A 24,396-nucleotide genomic window follows, 5' to 3' on the forward strand; every position below is an offset into this window, starting at 1 on the left:
CAGGATGCTGGAGCTGAAAGTTCTAGCCTTCCATGGTGCCTTAGTGTCTCTGGAGACCAGCCCCATCCTGAAGCTCCCCGGCGCCCCCAGCCCCCAGCCATCCCGTTGCGAGACCAGAGACACCCTCATCACTCCACAGAGTCCAAGGGTCTTAGAAGCTCTTTTGGGAACCAGGGACTGGGTCCAGATACTATGACAACAGGTCCTCCTATCACGTCTATCACTGGAGGAATTACTAATCTGAAATTCTGGAGCTGTGTGCCAGAGAGCGGGGGCAGAGACAAAATACGTATTTAAAAAAAAATTTTTTTTAATTTATTTATTTTTGCCAGAGACAGAGTGTGAGCATGAGCTGGGGAGGGGCAGAGAGAGAGGGAGACACCGAATCCCAAGCAGGCTCCAGGCTCTGAGCTGTCAGCACGGAGCCTGACGTGGGGCTCGAGCTCATGAAGTGCGAGATCGTGACCTGGGCCGAAGTCGGACGTTCAACCGACTGAGCCACACAGGCACCTCCGCGATTACATATTTTTTCTTATGTCACAATAATGGAGGAAAGAGTGCAGAACGCTAGAAATGCAGATACACCAATGCTTTCAGGAGCTCACAGTTAAATAACGAGCCTTTCCCTACCAGCCCCTGAACGATCCACGAGTGGAACCTTCAGTCCTACACAGCCGAGGTCTCTGAGAAATTACTGGAAACAAAGTCAGTTCAAATTGAATGGCTAACCAGTCAAGCAGGTGCTTAAGAGGGAACGCCCACGAGGGCAAACAATGAATGGCTGAGCATTAGGATCTCGGGCGTCCGGTTTGCTCAGAAATGAGTGAGTGTCTGCTCTGTGGCCCAGTCCTGGACCTCTGCTTGCCCGAAGATCAGGTAGAAGACCAGGCCTGATATGTTCACGGAAGCTGAAATCAAGAAGACATTTCTCCAGCCAAACTCGGAATCCTGGAAGCAGGAGGCAACAAATTGTCAGCGGTCTCCTAGCCCTTGGCCCTCCGAGTCAGGAAGGCTCTGGCACGCGTCCTCCTCCCTACCCCCACCCCCGCCTCTGTGGGCTTCCTGGTCTGTCCTGGAAGACACAGGTCATTTCCTGTGCCCTGGCCTCTCCCTCTGCTGGAACATTCCTCCCCCCAGATAGCCATTTGGCTCCCTTGTCTGCTTCTGGTCTTTACTTAAATGTTACTTTCCAGTGAGTCCTTCCACAACCACCCTTTTGAAAACTGCAATCCTGCGCCTTCTGATGTGCCCTGTTCTCCTCTCCTGTGTTATTCTTCTCTGAGCACTTGGCCACTGTTCCATAGGCTGTATGTTTTACTTATATCATTAGTTTTTTGTCGGCCACAACATAAGCTTCACCAGAGCAGGGACTTCTGTTTGCTTTATTCCCTGAAACAGTGCGCAGCATGTGCTAATGTTGAATTAATGAATGGATGAATGCATGAAGGCATAACAAGGGAAACAAATTCAGTTTGAGAATATCCATATTAAAAACCGCTGTTGGTCAGCGACTGGAAGGGAAGCCCCTCAATCACAGGCACACCAGAACGGTTGGCCGCTGTATACGTGGCAAGCGGTGCCGTGAATATTGCTAGAAATTTTGATGATGAGCATGAAAGGCTCATCTTCTAAGGATTCTTAAAGCCTAAACTCCCAAAACTGAGCATTCTTCATCACTCCACACCCTCAACGTGGTAATTGCCCAGCATGAGCTGAGCCTAGGGTTAGATCACGAGGGGGTTAGATCACGAGGGGGCTCAGGACTCTAGAGCTTTAAGTCGAGCCACGTTGAGGAGGGGACAAAAATGTCTTCAGCCTGACTTCTGCTGAGTGACCTCTACGGGTTTCTCTTCCGCATATTTTCACCAGAGCGTTTGACCTCACCTGACTCATTATAAATCCAGCAAGAGTGGAAGAAATGGCTCCCGATGCGTGAGCAAAGATTTGTGATAGTCCTTTGAGAAAGCCAGTGTACCTGAGACGGAAAAGAATGTTCCAGCGTAAGCAAACCGTTAATCTCTGCTTACTTGCTGCAACCCTGTGCTCATCTCTGGGGATGCCTGGGGCTGACCCTTGGTCCAAGCTGAGTGAAACGTGCTGACTGGTGATCAGTAGAAGCCCGTGTGAGGGTCTGAGACTCCCCAGGGCAAGCTGTACGAACCGGTCAACATGGTGGATGCAAAACGTCCGGATAGATGGTTTGCACCACGTTTGTGTGTTCTCTCAGTCTCTCAGGAACCTGATCCTGCGGCCCTGTCTTGGGGTAAAAAAGATGCCTCACTGGGCGAGACCAAAGCCTCTCCCTTGTGTCATGGTGGTTAGGTGTCTAAAACTGGCGTGTGTTGTGACCGGGAAAGGGTCCCGGGAGCTACAGGTGGAAGTCCCAGCCATCTTCCAAACCACCTCTAGGAGAGGCCCGTGTTTCGCTTGCTATCCCTTTATTCAAGCTTGATCTCTATTAAAGCTTTATGTGAGCCTTACGGGCCCTCCGGGGATCCACCCCTGTGTGACTGTAGCATTTCCTGACAGAGAGCTTGGTGTGAGTCCCCCCCCCCACCTCCACCCCTGGTTGAGCGGTGAGTGTGGCCACTGCCTCCCCCTGTTCTCCCCTTGGAAAACTAAGTTCCCAGGGGCTGACTAGCCTTGGGTCCCTTCCAGGAATTATTTGCATGTAGGGCTGTCACTAACATCTCCTGTGAGCTGTCACATGTATTGCTGGCATGTCACTGGTGCGTCAGAGCGAGTTTAGGGCCGTTGGGCCTGAACTGAGCTTCTGGGAGGATGAGGCCGAGGGGTTCCTACCGAGGAGCGATGTCCAAGAAGTTAACAAAAGCGCCTACTTGGCAGAAAGTGGTGGTGGTGAAAGACAGTGCCAGCAAGGCCATGGTGGCGCTCAGGCTGGATCTGGTCCAGTGCAGGGACACGAGGGCTGCAGATGGGACGAGAACCCCTGCAGCGGGACAGGCACGGAGAGAAGTAAGCAACTGTCCCAAGCCTCCCGCATCCATCCCCGTCCCCTTCGTCCTTACCTGTGGCGGTGAACAGTTTCCTGATGCTCAGGAGTTGGAGGAGTCTTCTGGAGAGAAGGAAATCTGCCAATAGACCTCCGAAGATAGTGCAGACAAAGGCAGCCACCAACAACAGGGATGTGAGGATCCCACTCTGAGGACCAGAGAGAAGTGAGCAGCGTGCCTCACTTCCCACACCGCGACACAGATTGACGAGGTGGCTTGTCCACCTCTGTAGCTTTTCTTTTTCTTTTTTCTTTTTTCTTTTTTTAAATGTCTGTTTATTTTTGAGAGAGAGGAGGAGACAGAGTGGGAACAGGAGAGGGGCAGAGAGAGAGGGAGACACAGAATCTGAAGCAGGCTCTGGGCTCCGAGCTGTCGGCACAGAGCCCGACATGGGGCTCGAACCCACGAACTGCGAAATCATGACCCAAGCCGAAGTTGGATGCTTAACCAACTGAGCCACCCAGGCGCTTCCCTTTTTTTTTTAATTTTTTTAATGTCTTAGCTTTTCTTTATATACATTATCGTCTTTAATACAAATTTCATGTTACTGGACTGAGCCAACCCAATTCCAGTGCCTGAGGAAAAACATGCATGTAGTTCAATTTGAAAAAAAAAAAAAATTAATGTTCTCTTTATGTGTAAAGGTCACCTGGAAATAGGTTTTAAAAAGAACAAAACCCAATAGAAAAATAGGCAAAGGATAGGAACAGTTTACAGGGATGGAAAAATAAGTGACTCCTGAACCTATTAAAAGGTATCTGACCTCAGAGTAAAACAAAAACAAAAAGCTGTCAGCATGCCATTTTTCATGGATCAAACTAGCAAAAATCCAACAGTTTTTTTTGACGTGATCAATGGTGATGCTGTAGGTGATCAGGTACTTGCAAATATTACCAGTGTCCTGTGGGGGCAATTTGACAATAGCTATAAATGTTTATGCAGGGCACCTGGGTGGCTCAGTCGGTTAAGGGTCCGACTTCGGATCAGGCCATGATCTCCCAGTTCATGAGTTCGAGCCCCGTATCGGGCTCTGTGCTGACAGTGTGGAACCTGCTTGGGAGTCTCTCTCTCTCTCTCTCTCTCTCTCTCTCTCTCTCTGTTCCCCCCCCCTTTCTGCTCCTCCCCCACTTGTGCACATGCACACTCTCTCTCTCCAAATAAATAAGTAAACTTAAAAAAAATGTATTTCAGGGGCGCCTGGGTGGCTCAGTCAGTTAAGCGTCCAACGTCGGCTCAGGTCACCATGTTGCAGTTTGTGAGTTCGAGCCCTGCATAGGACTCTGTGCTGACAGCTCAGAGCCTGGAGCCTGATTCAGATTCTGTGTCTCCCTCTCTCTCTGCCTCTCCCCTGCTCGCGCTCTGTCTCTCTCTGTCTCTCAAAAATAAAAACATTTTTTAAAAAAAGGCCTCCATGTTATAGGAATTGAAAGGCTCCTGCAAGACTATCTCACCATCTGTTCATTTTGTGAACAGAGAGCTGGACACATGTGTGCACTTTTCTGTTTATGTGTCACACTTGAATAAAAAACATTTGTTAAAGAACGTTACCTGCAAGTTTCTGGCAGAAGGCTTATTTGGAACTTTATGTCCTGTTAATAATCCCTCGTCTTCAGCATTTGTTGTTAAGCCTCCCTGTCGAGCCTTCTTCTCCGAGGCAGAACTTGTTTTGTTACCCCTTTATTGTTTGTGCTGCCAGCAGGGTGCCTTGCTTGCAAATGTTGATCGTTTTGAACATAACATAAGGGACATAGGTCCCTTAGGAATTACGACATCCTGTGAACGTCAAGCTTACTTAGAACCATACCAGCCTTCCCCAAAAAGCCGTAGGTCACAGTGAGATGAATCAGAATTCAAGTGAACAAGGTTGCGTTTCCTACACAAAAGTCCCGGGCCCACTTCCTCGGATGTTGTGGCCGTGAGCGGGACAGAGATTTACGTAACGAAGCATTTAAACAGAAGAACAGAATGGGCTTTCTCTGTACTTACATCTCTGAGGTTAGCTTGAAGTATGGTGCTGAAGTATGTTGGTGTGTAGTCCATAAAAATATAAAAGCTCCAGAATTCAGTGAAATGAAAGATTAAAATGGCCCAAAGTGGTAGGGATCTGACCATAGCCTTAATGGGCAGAGACCAGGCTGGTGAAGAGTCCTGGAAGAAAGCATCTCTCAATACCCTGCCAGCAGAAGACAAGAGCTTTGTGCTGATGCCCTCCCCACCCGTGAGCCACCCAGACGGACCCAGGAAAATGGCAGAGAAGTTCATCAGTGCACCTGCTGAGCCAGTGAACGCACGATGTATTCCTTCTCACCAGTGCTGATAAATGGATGATTTATGGGGTCGTCATAATAAAGAGGAAACCAGAGAAAAGAACAGGCACAGCCAATTCCACCTAGAAAGAGGGTCCGGTTAGCCCTTGTTGCGAGTTGTTTCAGTTTGACACCACACTGAGAGGATTGCTGCGGTTGACAGAATGACTGTCCCCAAGATTCCACTCCTCCCTGCATCCACACCCTCCTGTGTGGCCCTGTCGTTGGTGGAGGGTGCGTCCCCACCACTTACACATACATGATGACGCCATTGGACAACCCGGTCTGATGAGTGTTGAGTGGAAATAAAATTGATCTTAACATTTTCTCTTTTAGGGTCTTAAAGTCTCGATGGCTCTTTTTACTTGCTAGCTTGTCTTTTACACATTTTTCCACAAAGGCACTGTGAGGAGTTACCATAGAGTGTAGAAATACCATACGGGCATTCTGCTTGGTTTTGAGAATAGAAGAGTAAGTACAAAGGTACAATTTTGCCATCAAGGAACTTGAAACCAAGTAGGGAGAAGCAGATACAAAAACGACCGCTGTCATACATCGAGGACGGAGGAAGTCCACAAATACTGTACTGAGTTCCTGCTTTGTAGGTACTGCTTACTATTTCTGAAAACCTTTAGCAGAGTTAGCCTCTCATTGCTTGAGTCATTTTTGTAACCTGCCCTTTGAAGTGTCCGTGACAAAGCCTTTGGAGGTTGACAAGCTATCGTAACCAATCTTCACACACTGTTTTTTTTTCTAGCGAATATATGGACCTGATGGTACAGGCACCCTTGATCTAAGAGTCTTCTCCTCGAACGGAAGTACCCTTGGGGCTCAGTGGTCTTACAAGAATCACACGGTTCACAGGTGGGGTTTCAGAGAACGCTTTAAAAAGCCAAACACAAGCATTAGCTCAGAGCAGCCCAGCAGATCCCAACCAGGGCGAGAGGGAAGGCAGTATTTTGAAGTAGTAGAATATTGCTTCTGGAATCGTCCGTGTGTGTCTTTGGAAGCTTCTGCAGCTTCTCTGAGGGCAGTACAGCCACTCTTGAGCCTCACATGGTCTGCCCTGTCCTGCAGATTCTACTGGTTGATTCTCTACGCCAATTGGCATTTTGTGGTTAGGTCACAGTCTCATAATTTTCTGGTTGTGATAGTAGAAGAATTTTAAAAGATGAATTAAATAAACGTAACTAAAAACATAATCCCACCAAGATAACATTTTCAACATCTTATAATAGAAACCTCTCTGGGGTTCTTTGTGGGTTCGGTCTAGAAGCAGGATGGACTGTTATGATGCCTGTAAAGTCATTGGTTTTTCTAGCTCCACATTCAGCCTACTGAGATTTAAATGTCATTTTGCGAGATTCATAACGTGATTATCTGTGAGCATTATCCACTTTAGTTATACAAATAACTATCTATCAGGATTTGGTTAACCATAGATGACTCACATCACGAAAATCATGCCCAGCATTCTCTGTCGTGATACAAAATCCCAAGATATGAAAAGCCCCCACTCACCAAAGATATAGAAGATATAAGGCCACCCTATGGTCTGGCAGAGGAAACCACCGATGAGGAAAATGATGAAGGATCCCAGCAGTTGCCCTGAACAGAAGATGTGAGGATGTTCTGAGTGTGAGTCAGGCTTGGGACTCTGTGTGCTTCCTCCAGACTGACCCCTTCCCAGAGCTGAGTTGCACAGCGATTAAAGTTATGAGCGGCGATCCAGACTACCTTGGTTCCAATCCCGCTCCTTCACTCAGGAGCTGTGTGATGTTGGACAAGTTGGATGTTGGACTAGTCTATTTGTGTCTCAGATTCCCTTCTGTGTGAAATGGAAATAATGACGTACAGCTGAATTGTAAGATTGTTCCAAGGCTAAAATGACATTTACACGTGCAAAGCACTTACAACCGAGGTTGGTACACAGTTGGCAACCAGTTATGATTTGAAAAAAGATACTGCAGGGTAGTAGTGCTTGAGAGCAAGGAGACAGGGTAGTTGGAGTATAAAGTCTTGGCTTCTGTTCATAGGTCATTGCAGAGTACTCTTAGTGCATATGAGCTGAGAATTTAAGGCATCCATTACCTGATATGGCAATGTTGATGAGCTGACTCTTTTCCAGTGGGGGAGCCCACTTGACCCAAATTGTATACTGACTTGTTAATACCATACCCTGGAAAAAAAAAAAAGTCCCATTCTTGGCTATCTGAGGTCATTTGGGAACCTATCCGTATTCCACTTATACTTACTTAGAAAGCATCTTGGTACCTGGGCTATGCCTTGAACTATCCGAATGACAACGAGGAAGGCCACTCCAGCATCAGCTGCCAGTGGGATGAAGAAGGTCAAGACCGAGGAAAGAAACAGACCAACACCAACCAAGTACTTCGCTCCATATATTCCAGACATGTAGCCAATAGGGATTGGAGCCAAGAAGGAGCCATAGTTGAGAGAGCTGAGAATGATCCCCTGCATGTCAGGACTCCAGTCATACGTAGGGGCCTGGGTGACAAAGAGAATCTCACTGTTTATCTTTGGCCACCTCTCTCCAGTGCCTCCAGTCTGCCAAATTCATTAGGAAAACCCAAGCATATGCCCAAGGTACTCTTGGCCTTTACACAGTTTCCCTGGTTACACAGTTAATGACCAACCAAGACGTAAGCGATCCCTTAAAGAGAGAAAGGCTACAAAGAAAAAGCATGCTAGGCAAGGTGATTTTTAAAATCTGCGAAGGAAGAAAGCAAAAGTAACATAAATCTGTGGAACTTAATTGTGTGTGTGGTGGTTTTCGTCCTTGTAGGGGAAAAACGTGTGTCCGCTAACGAGTAGAATGATATCCTGCATGCTTAGTCCCTGGTTGCAGTGTTAGACACAAGTAGAGATATAATCTGCGTAGCAGTACAGTCTGTTTGTGTGCAATACACTTCGTCGAACATAGTAGGTGCTTAATAAATAAATAACCCTTTAGGTCGAACGGTGCAGAGTCTCATTAAACTTACCACTGGCTTAAATTCTTTTAGAGTTTCACTCCAGCTGTCCTGGGGGGCGGTGGGAGGCCTCTCTGTGGAGGTGTTGGATGGGCCAGCCAGGGCCGTGTTGTTCACCATAGCTGGGATGGCTATGCTCAGGTTCATTTGTTGGGTGAAAATCGAAAAATTGCAGAGATGCACGATGAGGGCCAGCCCATGTCGGACTGAACAAAAGCCTGAGGTGGGGGGCACAGAAAGTCTTATCATTGGGGTGCTTTTCTCCCCCCTTTCCTAAGTCGGGAAAGGGGAGAAGATTGCAGTCTGTCTGTGAGGCAGAAACAGAGCGAGAGCAGCGGTTTCTCTGTAGGTGTCTGGTGGACACCTGTCCCTCCCCGCCTCCCGGGGGGCGAGGGGGTCATGAACCTCCACAGAACCATTACTTGAGCGGAGACTTGAAGAAGGTGTGGAACTGGCCAGAGCAAGTGTTAGGAAAGTTTTCCAGACGGCTCTGGGATGAGCTCATGAGAGAGGCTGGAAAGAAGTGGGATTGGGGGGCGCCTGGGGAGCTCAGTCAGTTGAGCATCCGACTTTGGCTCAGATGATGATCTCACGGTTCATGAGTTCGAGCCCCTCATAGGGCTCTGTGCTATCAGCACGGAGCCTACTTCAGATCCTCTGTCCCCCACTCCTGCCTCTCTCTCTCTCTCTCTCTCTCTCTCTCTCTCTCTCAAAAATAAACACTTAAGAAGAAGAAGTGAGATTGGACAAAGAACTGGCTAGAAGCCGTGGTTGATGGGATACAGATAGTAAGAGCAGGAGTTTTTGGAAATGACTCCCAAGTGCCCCACCCTGTTACCAGGGAACTTGGCTGATTAACAGGTTAGGGGAAGGGAGGAGACGAAATTTGAAAGGTAGCCTAGGTCGGATGTCAAAAGCATGTAACTTCATCTCGAAACTATAATCGAGGCTCGAGTACAGCGTGCCAGTGATCCATGGGGGCCCTGGGGCTGTCCCTGGGGTTGAGTCCAGATGCATTAGTTTGGCAGCAGCTAGAAGGATCCATCGGCTGGCCCTGTAGAGAAATCCCAGAGATACAATATGTGACCCTGTCCTCAAGGCACGTGGGTGCCCCCTTTCCTGGCTCCTGGCAAACACGCTCCAGATGGCCAGCCCCATCTCCTGCTGTGTGGGGATCCTCCTGGCGGGTTCCAGGGGTGGACAGACAGATCACCAGGTGTAACTCAGGGGGCATTTAGTTGAGACTCTCCCCTCCCCCATCCACAGGAATTGACGTTGGCATTTTGAGAACATCATACAGATAGGGCAGATCAGGTTGAGAGGGATGGCCACTCGTATAACATGTCTGCTCCTAGTCAACGTAGCGATGGCTCCCTGGGGATTCAAGTCTTTTTCTCTGGCCCAGGGTGAGATTTTACAGCTCTCTTCAGTTTACGTCCCACCCAGGTTTCTTAACGTACTTTTTATTGTTTCCAGAGCAGTCCTTTCTTTTCCCTATCATTCTCACATTTTCTTCCTTTGAGTTGAGAGCAGAAAACCAATCCTATGTACGTGTTAAGTACAATAATAGAAAAGAAATAGGTGATTATGGTTGTCATGTTTACCATTTATTTCATTCTCTTGGGTAATCTATTCACTGGCAGTTTCTAAACTGTTAAATAGAAGCAGAGCGGCCACTCCTGTCCTATCTGGATTTCTGGGGAACGTTTCACACGTCACACTGTTAAGTAGGCTGGTGGGACTTGTCCTTTCATTGCATGAAGCTATCCTGGTCCCGTTTCTTATTACTTCTATGTGACTGCATGAGTTTTATGAAATGTATTTGAATCATACAGTCAGGATACCCAGATCTGCTCTAGTAACAGCTGTGTGCTCCCGGGCAAGTTCCTGAACTATCTGTAGCCTCAGTATTCCACCTGTAAAATGGGGTTAATGATAGAACCTACCTCAAGGTCCTGAGTGAGAATTGAGTTTATGTAAGTTCATTATAATTATTTATTAATAGCATTTGGCTCTCCTTACTTTCTTGAATTGATCTCTTCCTAATAGGATGTCTTAATGAAAGCACGTGACTTATTTTGCAAATATTTTGGCTAGAATTTTACGCTAGCGTATATAATTGAATTTGGGTGAATGTTATTGTGAATAATTGCGGGGGTGTAATTTTTGACATGCTAGTTTTGTAAAGAAAGTTAGTTTTAGGCTTTCCATCTCAACCTGTGACCTGAAGTATTTTAGGTACATAGCCATTTTGTTTTGTCTTAATATACTTTTTATTTTAGAACAGTTTTAGACTTAACAAAATTACTGAATTTCTGTACACCTCACACCCATTTTCCTCTTTTGCGAACTTTTTTCTTTTTTTGAGAGAGAGAGAGAAAAAAATCTTAAGCAGGCTCCATGCTGAGCGCAAAGCCTGACGTGGGGCTCAATCCCATGACCCTGAGATCATGACCTGAGCCGAAATCAAGAGTCAGTGCTCAACTGAGTCACCCCGGGGCTCCTGTTACAAACATCTTCTATTGCTCTGGTGCATTTGTCACACTTGATGGACCTACTGTGATGTGTTGTTATTAGCTGAAGTCTACACTTTATTCAGACTTCTTGGTTTTTACCTGATGTCTGTGTTCTGTTCCAGAATTGCATTCAGGATAGCATAGTACATTTAATCATCACATGTCCTCGGCATACGTATGGCTATGACAGTTTCTCAGACTTTCTTTTCTGATGACCTTCAGGATCTTGAAGAGCAGTGGTCAGATAGTGTATAGAACGTCCCTCGACTGGGATTTGTCTGGTATGTTTTCATGACTGGACTAAGGCGATGCGTGTTTGAGAGGAAGGCTGCCACTCTCGTCACGCATGGAGGGTCCGTACTATCAACATGGCTTATCACTGCTGATATTAGCCTTGAATCACCTGGTTTGAGGTAGTGTCAGGTTTCTCCACTGGGAAGTTACCCCTGTGTTCTCCCTTTCCAGACTGTCCTCTGGAAGAAGTCACACGCACAGTCCACACTAAAGCAGTGAGGAACTACACTGAAGGTGTAGCATCTACGTAAATATTTGTTATTTCTTCAGCCCTGGATACATAGACATTTCCTGTTCCATAAAATCTCACCGAATTTTTCTAGCGAAACCACCAAGATCTACTTTGTTTTAAAAGGGTTAACTTTTCAACAACTTGCTTCACTTCTTACGTGGTTTTTTGACATGAACGAGTTTTCTTAATGCAAATTGATAAATTCTATTTTCATAGAAAGCATGGATATTATCTGCTTTCCCTGTAACTAACACCTTATGTATTTTAAATGCCTCATCTCCTTTGTCCCCACCATCAGTTATGTTGAATCTCTCTGCCTGATCGATCTGAGTTATGAATTGTTTCACTGCATCAAATGGCATCTGCTCTCAAAGGATCAGCTCTTGTACGTAGATTTCATCGCGATTTCCTTCATGATTTGCGTTCACTTTTTCTACATTTGAGTTGTCTGTTCTGTTTTTCCATGTACTGTCCTTGAAGTTGTAGACTCCGTGAACTGGATGCGTAATGAAGTTGCTTTCATCTCTTCTTAGACAATCTTCATTGTCTTCCCTTCTTCCTGCCGATCATTTTTTGATCCACTTGACTTGCTACCCCTCTGCGTCCTCCGTGACTTTTTTAAGCCTTGGCTCTGTGTCACTGATTCGATTTTCTGTACTGATGATTTCTTTCCTTGCTGCAGCTAATTCCTTTTTAACTCTGAAGTAATGTATTTTCCTCTCCAGTTTCCTTTCACATCTACGTGGGGTTCTTCCTTCACATTCTTCTGTTGATTTGCTTCCTACTGTCTAAGCTTCTTCTTATTCTTGAGAACTGAAATTAGGAATGAAAACAGTCCTCAGTGTCCCCAGATAAAATCAGCACAGCAGTGTGATATAATGGTTAGCAATCAGACCGCTGGGGTTGAAATCCAGATGACGCCTCTTTGTGCCTTGATGAATTAAATCTTACTTCCTCTGTGCTTGAATTCTGGCTCCTGTACAATGGTGACGATGCTGGTAACACCTTCCTTGAAGCGTTGTTGCAAGGATTCAGTGAATTAATCCGTATAAAGTGCTCGGAACAGTGTCTGGCTCACAGCATGCACTCATTATGTGACGATCGCTCTTTTATCTGGTACATTTCTTTTTATTCCTTTCTGTGCTAAAGTATTCACATGGGTCCCTTGTGCTTCGTCTCTGCAGTCTTGGGCCATAAGGGTCAATCATTTGTGATTTCGTGCCCGTGTGTTGAAACCTTTGCAATGGGCCACCTTTGTGGTCTGAGGCCCCGTTGTCACGTGATGGTAACAGTGCGTGTGTGAGTGGGAGGATGGCATCTTGCAATTCTTTCACCAGTTCAAGGGAAGTAACTCCTCTTCCATTAAAAACATTTTTTTTTAATGTTTATTTATATTTGAGAGAGAGGGAGAAAGCAGAGACGGGGAGGAGCAGAGCAAGAGGGAGGCAGAATCCGAAGCAGGCTCCAGGCGCCCAGCTGTCAGCACAGAGCCCAACACGGGGCTCGAACCCATGAACCGTGAGATCATGACCTGAGCCGAAGTCAAACACCTAACCGACTGAGCCCCCCAGGTGCCCCACGACTCTTCCATTTTAATTTTGCGAAGACCTGGTAGATTTTGAGGACAAGTCTCCCAAATGTCCCAGTTAATTTCTGCCATCACGCATGTTTTCCCTCGGTCTGTTGTACTGGCTCTAGATGCTAAGATGCCAGTGTTTAGAAAGATGGGTGAGCTGCGGAGGGGTAGACATCAGGATGGGGCCCATGGGAGCTTCACCCCATATCCCAGCGCTGCAGACTCGCCCTGCTGCTGGTGGTCTTCTGGCCTCTAGACACTGCCGTTCAGAGCTAGGAAGCATGAGCCAAGGCTTCAGTGTCCCCCTGTCTTTCTGTGTCACTGTACCATGCTCCAAGGACGAGAGTTTGGTCAGCTCTTGACATCCTCTCTCAATATCATCTAGAATGTATTAAAGCAATCTACAAGTCTTAGCCTTTGTAGCGTGTGGTAGGAACAGTTCCCTAGTTTTGTGGGGTTTTTTTTAAATTTGTTTTTAATGCTTACTTATTTTTCAGAGAGAGAGAGAGAGAGAGAGAAGGGCAGAGAGAGAGGGAGACACAGAATCTGAAGCAGGCTCCAGGCTCTGAGCCGTCAGCACTGTGAGATCATGACGTGAGCTGACGTTAGACGTCTGAGCCACCCAGGCACCCAGGCACCCTGGCTGAGCCACCCGGGCACCCCGGAACAGTTCCCTAGTTTTAACCTAGATGGAGATACTTTCTCAAGTCGTGTGCTTGTTTATTTCTGTGACTTGCAGAAAGGGATGTGATTGTAGACTGGCCTTTGAGTGACATTCTTTCCATGGGCTGGGGCTCTTTCCACGTGGGCTCTCGATGGGGAGGAAGGAAGCTACGCCTGACGCCGTTTGTGAAGATTCTCACTGCCATCATTGCCTTGCCAAGTTCTCCACAGTAACAGAGAGACAGATACCTGAAAATGGCAGCCCTCAATCTACCAAGCAAACAGGATTCCAACAAGGAGGGCGTTCTGGCAGGGTTTGGAAGGGTGGACGGTGAGAAGCCATGATGCCATGAGGCAGCTACAGGCCCGCGTATGAGGGTCGTTGACGGTAGACGTGGGATTTCTGCCTGTGGCGTTTGGGTGTCCCCTTGAAAATCACCCACTCAGGGCTGCACATGGTCATCAGAGTGATGCGTTATTATTAGTCCTCAGCAGAGGAACTAAGCAAAATGGTAGGGCGGATGTCCTAGGAGACTGGAGAAGAAACCAGGAAGGTCGGCTATGAGTGTCACCACTGCCAAAAAGTGGGCTGAGCCAGGAACACTGTGTGAGAGCTGATGATCATCAACTCTGTATAAAGTTTATATAGTGTTGACTGTGTGCCAGGCATTGTTCTAAATGGGTTACACATTATAACTAATTTAATCCTCGTTAAATTGTGATGTGAGGTACACACTATTATTTTGTCTTTACAGATAAGGAAACGGAAACACACAAAGTTCAAGTGACTTCCCTAAGGTCACACAGCTCATAAATGGCAAAATCAGGATTGCAAACGTGGGAAATGTTTATACACAAGTTCTTTATGTTTCTGATGTTGGCGAGAGAGAGTTAGGATAGGAGAATTTGGCTGAGGGTATTGTCCTCTAGACTCTTAAGTGTTTAGAAGTGGATGAGGTCTTAGGGATGCAAGAGTCGAGCTCTCCCATTTTGCAGATGAGGAAGCTAAGGCAATGGAATAGTATTCGTTCCAGGTCAAGTGGCTCATAGTTAACTGTAGATGGGGTATGAGAAGGCACCTGGCCTGATTTCTTCTTCGATGGGTAAGATGCAGAGAATCCTCTTGTCCTTCAGATATGCCCACTTCCCAGCAGATACCCTGGCCGAAATGTTGAGTATTGTGAAGCATCCCATCTTGGTTAGTGCTTTACTTTTCAAAAACATTGTCTTCTTTTTAAGTTTATTTATGTATTTTGAGAGCAAGAGAGAGAGAGTGTGTGTACACACGTGGGGAGGGGCAGAAAGAGGAAGAGACAGAGTCCCAAGCAGGCTCTTTGCCATCAGTGCAGAGCCCGAGGTGGGGCTCGAACTCACAGACCATGAGATCGTGACCTGAGCCGAGATCAAGCATAGAGCTTAACCCACTGAGCCACCCAGGCACTCCCTCAAAGACATTATCTTATGAAAAGCTTATATCCGTAAGAAAATTAATGAATCACACAGGTCTTGAGTCATTAGAAATTTAGAGTAAAATAAGGTGTTCAACAGTTCTTCTGAGTGAGAAGCTCTTGGTCGTGCTTTAGACAACATGGAAGACGGAAAGCGACTTCTCGGATACGGTGGAAAGGAAAAGCCTTCTCTCTTTGAGGCAGGTGTGGATCTCTATGGGCAGAGAGATCTAGTGGGATGCTCCTCAGTTTAGAATCGGAAAAACCAAGACTCGTCTCCATGTTTTCTACTTAGCATCTGTTCTGAATTTTTATTTATCTGTAAATCATGTCTTGATACCTACCTGTCCTATGTACCTTCAAGGTTTCTTGTAAGAAGTGAAATAATTCTCAGTAAAAAATGCTTTATAGCTATCTGGAGTCCTTGGCAATTGGTGGTAGCAAGAAGACGCTGTGTATCACCAACAGGGAAGTCAAGGTGACACAGATCCAAGTACGTGAACTTACCTTTCCTGGAGGTTTGCATTTGAGCCATATTGAAATTGCCATCACTGGAAATATGTCCCATTGCCTCAGCTTCTGCTCTGGTAGACATTTTGGTTGTCTTCTCCCAGGACTGGTGTTCACCTCCTGAAATAAAAGAACACGAAAGCAAATACAGGGTGACACATGTCCAACATCACACGTGACAGTGCCCCAATTCTAAGAAGGAGGAGGAAATATTTGGTGGGAAAGGTGCTAGACCAGGGTTCAGGAGACCTGATGTGTTGTCCAGACTCTATCAGTAGGCAAATGTGTGGCCTTGGAAAGGTCACAGTTACCCTGGTGTTAGTCTCTGCGTCTCAAAAATGAAGGGTCCGGTATGGGTTGCCTTAATGGGTCATAACATTCTTTCCAGTTCTGTGTTCCCGTGTCTCTCAATGGATATAGGAATCAACCGGATGTTAAAACTTGACAGTCTTTGAAATTTCATCTAGAAGATTCCAGTGGATTAAATTACCCAAAAAACTGTCTATTACAAACATCTAGAGATACCAGACGAAATATGGCAAACATCTTTTTAAAGACATAGCTCCAAAGATAGCAAGAGATATCCCCATGGATGTAATGAAAAGTTTGCAGTATGAGCTAACTCTTCAGTGACCCTGGGACTGGGGTGAGGAGCCAGCATCAGCTTCCGTGACGCGGGATCTTGAGGTCCCTGGGGATGAGGGATAGAGCCTTAGACCTCTATCTTCTTGCCAGGAAGGCGATTGTAGTGGAGATCCTATTACAGCCCTTGAAGGAGTTCAAAACTGAGTTAAAGAGGCTCTGTCCCTTGCAACAGCAAGCCAATGACAACTTTATGCTGTCCTGAGCTCTGGTTTGAAAATAAAGAGCCTCTCCTGGAAATTCTGAAAATTCACAACTGTATCATGGAGAGTTGGGGGTTGGAATTTACGCAGTTTTCATTGCCTGAGAACTCTTTCTCAGCTGAACAACTCCTCTAAGAACTGGGCCCAGGCTGATGTCCTCAACACAGATCACATGGAATTACTGAAGGTGAAGCTCCACTTAATATGGAGATTCAAAATTATAAACAGTCACAGAAGCAACCATCCAAAGCAAACCCTCGGACTCAACACATGACCAGATCAAATTGCCGAGATCTTCCAAGGGCAAAATACACTGATAAACGCATTATATAAGCGTGCTTAAAACAAGTGAAGAAATACAGGATAGTCTCTAAAACATAGAAGACACCCAACAGAACAGGCAGATTTAAGAAAGACACTGCTTGAAATCTGAACGGCAAACTTAGGCATTAAAATAGGAAACTAAGTGACTAGACGTATCTAAAAGACTGAATGAGTGAAATAAAAGGTAGAGCTTCGTGAATGATACAGAATAAAGCTCAGGGAGATCATGAGGTATGATAGCAACATTAGGGGGCCTGGAGAAGAGAATGAAAAGGTCCAGAATATGTCGAATGAGACTTCTAGGAGAAGAAAAGGAAGAGACTTGAGGAGAGGCAGCACTTTAACAAATAATGATCAAGGCTTTTCCAGAACGGATGAAACAATATTCCTCAGATTCAGGAATCACAATGAGTCTGAAGCCCGAGAAATGAAGTTAAAGCTACACCCAGCTACACCTGCATCTAATCATAAGGATCCCGTGGGATGCAAAAAAGCATGAAACTATCCATAGCGATAGATGCCGTAAGAGGTCATTAGCGGGGATGAGAGGGTAGAAATTAATTACGGTATGATATCAGATAAGAGAGTGGGGTTTTTTAAACTTCAAGATCATAAAAAAAAAAAGACAGAGTATCAGAAAGTGGGTGAAGAGCGTGTTAACTACCAGGACAATACATAAACAGATGACGAACGATATGGGAAAATACACCCTGCCTTACTGTCAAAGATATGGACATTAGAAGAACCAGATCTTGTTATTTCTTACCCATTTGCTTCCATAAATATTTAAAAGACTTATCGCTGAGTTTAGGCAACAGTGTGGGGAGATAAGCTATTGTTTGTGGGAATCAGTGCATCTTTCCACTTGATATTGGTGCTTCCTGGCGTCTACCAGAGAGTACTACGCACAGCCACACGAAAGTATGTCCCAAGACCGTCTTTGTAGCAATATTTGGAGAAGTGAAAAATTAGCAGCTAATTAAAGGTCATTAATATTTAAGTAATTAAGTAAAGCACATATTTTTTGGAATACCATACAGTCATCGAAAAGAATTAATAAAATCTCTCCACGTAAGTATATAAAGATTGAAAAGGCATATTAAGGAGCGCCTGGGTGGCTTAAGCATCCGACTGGTTAAGCATCCGACTCTTGATTTCAGCTCAGGTCACGATCTCATGAGTTCGTGAGTTCGAGCCCTGCATCGAGCTGTGCTCTGACAGTGTGGAGTCTCCGTGGGATTCTCTCTCTCTCTGTCTCTCTCTCTCTCTCTCTCTCAGAATAAATAAACTTAAAAAAAGAAAAAGAAAAAGAAAAGACACATTAAGTGAAAAAAGCAAGTTGTAAATTCCAAGGGATACATGCACCCCGATGTTTATTGCAGCCTTATATACAGTAGCCAAGATATGGAAGCAGCCCAGGTGTCCATCGATGGATGAATGGATAAAGAAGAAGTGATATACGCATACGGTGGACTATCACTGGGCCATAAAACGAATGCAGTCTTGCCATTTGCAATGATGTGGATGGAGCTAGAGAGTATAATGCTAAGCGAAATGAGTCAGAGAACGACAAATCCCATACGATCTCACTCATAGGTGGAACCGAAGAAACAAAATAACCAGGCAGAGGGGCAAAAATGATAGGGAATGAGAGAGAGACCGATCAAGGAACAGACTTAACTGTAGAGAACACACTGATGGTCACCAGAGGGGAGGTGGGGGGGGGGGGATGGGGGAAACAGGTGATGGGGATTAAAGAGGGCACCCGTCGAGATGAGCACTGGATGCAGAATTGTCGAATCACTACATTGTACATTTGCAACTAGTGTGACACTGCATGTTAACTAACTGGAATTAAAATAGAAACTTGAAAAAAACAAGGAGAAAGCAACTTACAGAGCAAGAAGTACCATGGAAATAAAACAAGGAAAGCGCACATAAATGTAACATTACATTGTGTAGTTTGTGTGTTTGTAAGGGAGCAGAAAACTGTGAACAGAAAACACGGAGACAGTGACAGCTGTCATCTACGTTGTCCTGAGCTCTGGTTTTAAAATTAAGCTACAATAATACGGTAAGCGTGGTCCTTCCCTTGGAAAGGGAACCAGGGAACTCAACTGGATCTGTGGTGTTTGAATGAACTACAACAATGCTATATTTATGAATGACTACTGTGATTCAAAAATATATCTAAAACGGCAGCAACAGCACAACTGTCATAAGAGCTGGTCACAGTGTCTGGAGCTTGGGAATCTTTCATCCTGACGGATCCCTTCACAGATTGTGCACGGATTTGCCCACACGAGTGTGTATGTGTGTGTGTTGTGTGTGTGCATGCCTGGATGTTAAGGTGGGACTCTTACTCGGGGCACCCGGGTGGCTCAGTCAGTTAAGTGTCCGACTTCGGGTCAGGTCACGATCTCATGGCTCGTGGGTTCGAGCCCCGCATCAGGCTTGTCAGCACAGAGCCCACTTAGGGTCCTCTGTCCCCCTCCCTGCCCCTCCCTCACTCGTTCTCTCTCTCTCTCTCTCTCTCTCTCTCAGAATAAACTTTCATTAATTAATTAATTAAAAAATGGGACTTGTACTCAATTCGACTGAACCCAGACTATTTTGAGAACACCACAATGAGTGTGGCCTCCATTCCCAAGTGGTAGGAGACCAGCATCTGGGACCGAGAAGGAGGCTGTTGAGCCCACTTGGAGGGCACTTCAAGGGCCCAAACTGCTGAGATGTAGAAGCTGAGATAGAGTTTCTTGAGAGAAAGCTGCTGGTTTGGTCTGTCACTCATTCACCCTGCCTCCGTGAGAGAGGGGGTTGCGGGAGGCGGGCGCTGCCCTGCCCTTTGTGTCAGATGATAGAAGCTGCCTGCCAGGGGGCTGTCCAGAGACCTTGACCTGTGTCCGCTGGAGGTTTGGCTGTGCGCCTGCGAGTGAGAGAGAGAAGGGGCTGGTGAGCGACATCTGCCTCAATCCAAGGGCAGGAGGCTGCGCAGAGCAGAGCAAGGGCCCCTGCCAGCCGAGCTGTCGGGTACCCGAAGCTGTCCCGGCAGCAGGTGTAAAGAGCCCCAGGCAGAGAGCGGCAGGCTCCTTCTGAGCCAGATGTGGACGACTCGGGAGGGCTCCGGTCGACAGTAAATCCTGCGCAAGAGAACTGTCTAGAGGAGCCACGTGACCCCAGAAGAGGCGGATGGGCTGCAGGAGGCCCAGCAGCTGACAGAGGCGTGGTAAGGGTGTCCCCAGTGGGGAGCTCTCTGAAGGACTCCGCATCGACCGCCCTCCCAAGCCCCGAGAACACCAGTGCCAGGCCATGAGAGTCCCCGTCCCAAATCGCTTCCTGCCTCTTACCAGCCGCCTCCCTGGCTCCCTAACCACCAGCCCTGGAAAGATCAGAAGCCTCAGCGGGGTGAGGCAAGGAGCTGCCCGAGAAAGGGAACGAGAAGCCAAACCATATGACCGCCCCCCCCCCCCCCCCCCCGCCAAGGTCCAAGCTAGAGACAGGGAGAAGATCTGGTGTTTAAAAGCGTAGTTAACACAGCGTCATGTTCGTTCGGGGCGTCCAATAGAACCACCCGAAAGTTCTCTACCTGACTCGGTGCTCAGCACGACAAGTGGACGCTTAGCCCCCTTTATCTGCGTAGGAAGATGCTGTACTGTGAGATAAAGTTTGGAGGCCTCTGCTTCCCATCAGACCGGACCTCTTAGTTATAACATGTGATTATATGAAAGCTGAAGACAGCCAGCGGACTTTGTACTGTGCGTGGCTCTGGTGGCCCTGGGAGCAGTCCCGTCAAACGAAGGGATGCGTTGCTGTAGACGTAATTTCTGTATCGTGTCGGCCCACCTGTAGGGCAGTGGGTTGAGCTGCAAGGATAGCATCTGTCACAGGGATCCAAGGCTTTCAGACTAACGCTTTTTCCCAACGGTCAGCCCCTGTGAGGACTCTCCTGAGAGGTCACTGACTGCTAGTTCCTTCATTGATTTGGCAAATGTTTGTTGAACCGGCGAATGGAATGTTATGCGTCCTTAGACCTTTCTCTTGCATTTGTGGCCAAAGGGCTTCGTTCTCATGAGATGCCCCCTGTCTGTACTTGCTAGGACGGAGGCACTTGCCAGGTTTTCTGATAACCGACAGTGGTGCCTCCCGCGTCGTCCCCGGCGGCATCCCTTGCCCTCCATCAGATGTGTCCTGCCCTCGTCCTGCCAGCTTGGACTGCCTTGTCAACTCCAGCTGGGCCGCCAGGAGAGGTGCCCCGGAGAAGAAAAACCTTGGGGCACCTGGGGGGCCCAGTCGGTCGAGTGTCCGACACTTGTCTTCAGCGCAGGTCATGATCTCGCAGTTCGTGGGTTCGAGCCCCGAGTCGGGCTCCGGGATGACAGTGCAGAGCCTGCTTGGGATTCCCTCTCTCTCCCTCTGTGTCCCTCCCCTGCTTATGCCCTCTTTCTCTCTCAAAAGAAACAAACTTTCAAAAAAAAAAAAAAAAGAAAAACCCGAGAATGGCATTTGCTATGAAGAAGCTGAGGGTCTCAGTGACAGCCACTGGGTAACTAGCAAGAAGAGGGCAAGTGCTTTACCAGGTTGTATGGAAAGTTCCATGTGCGCTGCAGTGGGAGGGGTGAGAAGAAAGTAGCCCTGAGCAAGAGCGTTCCAGGCAAGGAAGCGGCAGGTTCGTCCAGGTCTGGTGCAGAGGGAGCGAGCAGGTTCATGTGGCAAGGGAGACCTAACTGGTGGGTGGGGACCATGCCACATGGGGTCCTGCAAGTTGAGGAAGGGGACGGGATTCACTTGGCTGCTGAGTGATGCATGGTCTCTAAGGGACAAGACCGGGAGCTTGGGCAGAGGTGGTGGTAGCCTGTGTGAGCATTGATGTCTGGGTGAGGCTGCTTGTGGGCCTGTTTTGGAGTTAAAGCCAACAAGAATTGCTGACGAGGTGGGGAGGGGAGGAGAGAATGGGGCCGATCGTTGGAAATTTCTAGATGTATGGCTTGAACAAATGAGGGAGTGGCGTTGTGCTCCGTAGAGATGGGAAAGGGAGCAGCGAGCGGGAAGGAAGCCGGTTTCCAGAAGGAAAATAAGAGTTTCATTTTGGACTGTTGGGTTCCAGATGCCTTTAGACCGAGAAGAGAAGATGGCCTGGCAGGCACCGCGTCTGTGAATCTGTAGCTTGGGCCCGGGGACCCGGGTAAGATATAAACTTGAAGGTCATCCCTCTTCCCTATTTAATCAGACTAAGTAGATGAGGAACAACCCCAAAGAATGCTGAACATGTCATTCTTCTCTCCGTTGGCCATTTCCCCGGCCAGCTCTGATTCTGTGTCTCTTCCCTTTGCACGAACCCCTGTCTTCTTCGTGAGCTCCCTGGGGAGTGAGACTCCTCCTTCAGGTCCCCAGCTCAGCTGCTAGAAACTCACATGTTTTTATACCTGGCCTCAGCACTGAACAGTTTCTCCGTACACGAAGCAGCTTGGGACTCCTATTCACAGCTCCCAAATCAGAGTCCCCTGCCCCCAAATCTTCACCCAGTAACTACTTCCCAACGTCATGGATTCCATTTTGTTTTACTTCTCCCCCTGCATAAATTCATTGGAGGCGTCTTGTCTGTTTTGATTAATTTGATCTTCTGGCCCTGATAAAATCTTCCTTTTCAGAATTCAGCTTTCGCATTTTTACCTCACCATAGATGTGATCAGTGCTTTATTATTATTATTATTATTAATGCATTGCACAAAAATCAGCCCAGTAGATGACTCTTAAGCTGCGGGTATCCAGTCTAGTCCCAGTATTTGGGTAATAGTCACCCTTAAAGCATAGTTTAAAGTTGCTGGTTCACCTCCATGTGCTTCAGATAGTTCAGACTCTCTCTCTCTCTCTTTCTGCAGCTACTTAATTTTTTTTAATGTTTATTTATTTTTGAAGGCGAGAAAGAGACTGAGCGGGAGAGGGGCAGAGAGAAAGGGAGACACAGAACCCCAAGCAGGCTCCAGGCTCCCAGCTGTCAGCACAGAGCCCGACGCGGGGCTTGAACCCACAAACCGCGAGATCATGACCTGAGCTCGAGTCAGACGCTTAACCGACTGAGCCCCCAGGCGCTCCTCTTTCTGCAGCTATTGTTTTGGATGATTTTGTTCCCTAAAGCTTTATTCCCTGGGGTTCTGGAGCTCTTGCTTCTACTAGGAAAAGGTGATGTTCTCTGTCACTTTGCAGGATTATCTTAGGAAAGAGGAGTTCTCTTCACTACCCCACAGCCTCTACCCCAAAATAGCAAATGAGAAAAAGACCCACCCCCGTCCCCTCAAAAGCAGAATGTTGAGGGGAAAGACTGAAGACTAACCTGAGAGAGTGCAAGGTCCTCATTTCTTTCCAAAAAATGCCTCCAAGTTTTTCAGCATTTTCTCCAGTGCCTTAAATCCCGATGTGGTAAATGATTACCTCAAAACCGTTAGGCTGTAAGCTCCCCGGTGGGAAGATTTTACTGGGTCAGTGGTTTAATCTTTAACTTTAATTGGTCAATTGACAAGTAGACCAGACTCCTTAAATCGTCCTCATGCTTCACAGCCAGCAAGGTCCCTTCTGTCTTCCCCAATCTTCCCATCAGAATCCGCGTTCCTTCTCTGTGGGGTCCTGACACCCCATGCCCCCTGTTTCCAGGGGTGTTCATTCTGTTCTTCAGCAGGATGGGGTGTGTCCCCGTCCCCTTTGAGCCCTGTCTCCACCAGGACCGTTTGTCAGAACGATGCTTTCGACAGTAGTATCCGCCGCGGTTGACTCAAATGCCTTGTGGCTTTATGATTATAGCTGTTGGCGCAGAGACCACTGGGCTTTCTGTGAAAATTAACCGCCTGTGATTCTGCTCCCTTTGGTAGCAGAACATCTCAGAAGCTGCGCCCAGACCTGTGTTCTGTTCCCTTGTGTCCAGTTCATTCTCGAGCCCACTTGAGAGGAGAAAGCCCTTGGCGAAGCCATCAGTGACTTCCATGCTGGCAGATCCAGTGGCCAGTTCCTAGGTTTTGTCTGAGAAGCCCGACAGCTTTCCTCACCTGCTTCTCGCCTGGATTGTTTCACTTGATTGTCACCTGTGAGCCGGACCTGATTTTCCTTGTGCCTCATTGGTTGCTGCTCCTGAATCTTTTTAGCAGGTTCTCATGTTTTCTCTAACCTCCCCTGTTGGTGTGCCCAGGCTGGCGTCCTTGAATTTCTTCTGTGTTCAGGCTCACTCCCGAGATGAGCCCGGTCTCCTTTCTTACATGCCCTTCCTCTGACCTCTTCCCTCCGCTCAGAACTTGACCTCTTCAGCTGCCTTCATCTCTACTTGAGTATCCAGGAGGTGCCTCGGTCTTAACATGACCACAAGAACGACTCCGGAACCCTCTCCATCTCCCCCTACCCTGGGGGGGGGGGCATTACCATTTTCCCACCTAATCTTGCCCCAAACCTCAGAGTCTTTCTTAATTAGTCTGCTCTTCCCCTCGGTAGTGAGCATTCACTCCACCAGCATGTTCCATCGGCTGTACCTTCAGACCTTTCCAAATACCATCACTAGTCGTTTCCTCCATCTCTCATGCAATCACCTGTCTTCCGAGTAAGTAGAACAGACTCTTGCCTGGCCCACAGCTTCTCCTCTCTTTTAGTGCATCTCCACGCAGCAGGCATGATGTTGGAAATGTAAATACGATAA

The 24,396-nt window shown here is 47.2% G+C and overlaps 1 protein-coding gene across 3 annotated transcripts; it reads right to left on the reverse strand.

The window, feature by feature from the left end:
- Positions 1 to 299: 299 nt before the first annotated feature.
- Positions 300 to 23,155, reverse strand: SLC17A4 (solute carrier family 17 member 4). Of its 3 annotated transcripts, none has more exons than XM_058732792.1 (12): positions 23,053 to 23,155; positions 15,550 to 15,672; positions 8,326 to 8,531; positions 7,595 to 7,828; positions 7,412 to 7,499; positions 6,842 to 6,928; positions 5,285 to 5,403; positions 5,001 to 5,162; positions 3,030 to 3,162; positions 2,841 to 2,950; positions 1,885 to 1,975; positions 300 to 948 (listed from the first exon to the last, which is right to left on the reverse strand). In XM_058732792.1, exons 2-12 carry the CDS (start codon positions 15,635 to 15,637, stop codon positions 725 to 727), a joined length of 1,542 nt encoding a protein of 513 aa, XP_058588775.1. In that variant the 5' UTR covers positions 15,638 to 15,672; positions 23,053 to 23,155; the 3' UTR covers positions 300 to 724. The 3 variants fall into 3 exon arrangements, with proteins under 3 accessions (XP_058588775.1, XP_058588776.1, XP_058588777.1); XM_058732793.1 differs by having other exon boundaries at positions 2,803 to 2,950; XM_058732794.1 differs by lacking the exon at positions 8,326 to 8,531.
- Between the last annotated feature and the right edge of the window lie 1,241 nt (positions 23,156 to 24,396).

This window comes from Neofelis nebulosa, chromosome 6 (genome assembly GCF_028018385.1).
Source record: "Neofelis nebulosa isolate mNeoNeb1 chromosome 6, mNeoNeb1.pri, whole genome shotgun sequence".
Lineage (NCBI taxonomy): Eukaryota > Metazoa > Chordata > Mammalia > Carnivora > Felidae > Neofelis > Neofelis nebulosa.